The following is a 1,948-nucleotide window of genomic DNA, read 5'->3' as shown; positions in this document are numbered from 1 at the left end:
TGGGAGCGGAAGCGCAGGTCGAAGAAGGCGTAGAGGAAGGGGTTGAGGCAGCTGTTGACGTAGGCCAGGCAGGTGGCGTAGGGGTGGGCCAGCAGCAAGAAGCGCAGCAGGCCGCAGGAGCTGGGCGCCAGGTTGAGGTAGGTCAGCGCGTCCATGCTCTTCAGCAGGTGGAAGGGCGTCCAGCAGATGGCAAACACCACCACCAGGGTGGTGATGATCTTCAGCAGCCTCTTCTTCTTCTGGTCCTCCTTGCGCAGGTTGTTGAAGTGGCGCGTGACGGTGCAGCCGATGAAGCAGTAGAAGATGGTCATGGCCAGGAAGGGCAGCAGGAAGCCCAGCGCCGACGAGGAGAGGCTGAGGCCGGCGATCCACAGCGACTCGTGCCTCTCGTTCAGGGTGACCATGCTGAAGTCCATGGCGCAGGTGGTGCGGTTGCCGTCGTCGACCGTGGTGCGGAAGAGTAGGGTGGGCAGAGCCAGGATCCCCGACAGGAACCAGATGGCCCCCAGGGAGGCCAGCATGGTGCCGCGGGACCGCAGCCGGCTGCTGGACAGCGAGTGCACGATGGCCAGGTAGCGGTCGAAGCTCAGGCAGGTGAGGCAGAAGACGCTGGCGTACATGTTGACCAGCACCACGTAGCTGCTGATCTTGCAGAGGGCCACGCCGAAGGGCCAGTGGTAGCCCAGCGCAGTGTACACGGCCCACAGGGGCAGGGTCACCACGAAGGTCAGGTCGGCCAGGGCCAGGTTGCCGATGTAGACGTCGGCTGCCCGGCGCTTGGACTTTGACCTCCAGACGGTGAAGATGACCACGCCGTTGCCCGACAGGCCCAGGATGAAGATGAGCATGTAGAGGACGGGGATGAGGGAGTAGGAGGGCTCCCACTCTGAGTAGTCACACGCCGTGTAGTTGTCGTCGTAGTACTCGTCGTAGGTGTCTCCATAGTCCATGGTGGTGGCCTCCATGGTGTGCTGAGGAGTTGCTGTTGGCAGCAAAAACAAACCAAAAAATGTTGAGAAAAATCCTTAGAGCTCTGAAAAGATTTCTTGGTAAATTCCCACCAGGCTTCTTCAATGGGCAGAGAGAGTTGAGAGCTTAAGTTAATGTAAACTCTGTTGACAAATCGAGATAGTAGAGTGGTTCAGTTGGCTGCTCTGGCGTGACTGCGGAGAGTGGCGGTTGTGTATGAGCGTGAGGGTTGGCGCTGCATGCCTTTTTAAACTCCACACCCCTGGGTCCCTCCCAGTGCAGCCCCCTCCCCCATTCAAACACTTGGTCCCGCAGCCCCACCCGGCGCGCCCCCTCTCCCCTCTCCCACGCGTCCCTCCGCCTGCTCCGGGTCTCTCTCCCCCGCACCGCGGTGCGGGGATCAGGAGCCTTTCTGCAGAACTTATTAGAAAAATAAAACGATCTGAAATAATATACGCTGTTTATCGATGTAGGACAAGAGACAATTCATTCTGAGATATTCCTTTAAATGATTATTTATGATGGCGACTCTTATTTTCTTTTAGTGCACATCAATTAAAATATGTTATAAGCTGTTTGTTAAATTGCATAAACGGCTGTTCTGGTGGTTTTCTGCAGAAACAGAGATATGTCTGAAACAAGCCCGGGCAGGCAGGTTTAATGCTTTGCATCACAATCCCCGACAGATCGGACTTCATTAGGCAACATTTAGTCAAATAGGCATCGTTAACTATCTGAGAAGAGCCACTTCAGACTAATGTATGCAGAAACAGACCGAAACATGCCTATAGCAAGATCCAATATTTAAAACATGTTGCAAAGTTTATTTCTGCTGAATGTTATTAGATCGACAATGCATCGAGAACTGTTTGATGATCAGATTAAATGTAAATGGGGAGGTGTTTAAATTCAATTCTCAAGTCTGGGGAACCATTTACATGTGAAAGAGACAAGCAAACAGACAGGTTTAAACAATTCA

At 53.6% G+C, this 1,948-nt stretch overlaps 1 protein-coding gene across 1 annotated transcript in view; it reads right to left on the bottom strand.

The window, feature by feature from the left end:
- Positions 1-1,171, bottom strand: part of aplnra (apelin receptor a) — a 2,097-nt gene extending 926 nt beyond the window's left edge. Inside the window, exon 1 of the mRNA XM_056592568.1 lies at positions 1-1,171. This exon is cut by the window's left edge and continues 926 nt beyond it. Coding sequence (XP_056448543.1) covers positions 1-965 — 965 coding nt within the window. The 5' untranslated portion in view covers positions 966-1,171.
- Between the last annotated feature and the right edge of the window lie 777 nt (positions 1,172-1,948).

Source organism: Gadus chalcogrammus, chromosome 6 (genome assembly GCF_026213295.1).
Source record: "Gadus chalcogrammus isolate NIFS_2021 chromosome 6, NIFS_Gcha_1.0, whole genome shotgun sequence".
NCBI classification, from domain to species: domain Eukaryota; kingdom Metazoa; phylum Chordata; class Actinopteri; order Gadiformes; family Gadidae; genus Gadus; species Gadus chalcogrammus.
Note: the sequence above shows the minus strand (reverse complement) of the source record. Positions and strands in the feature narration are given on the sequence as shown.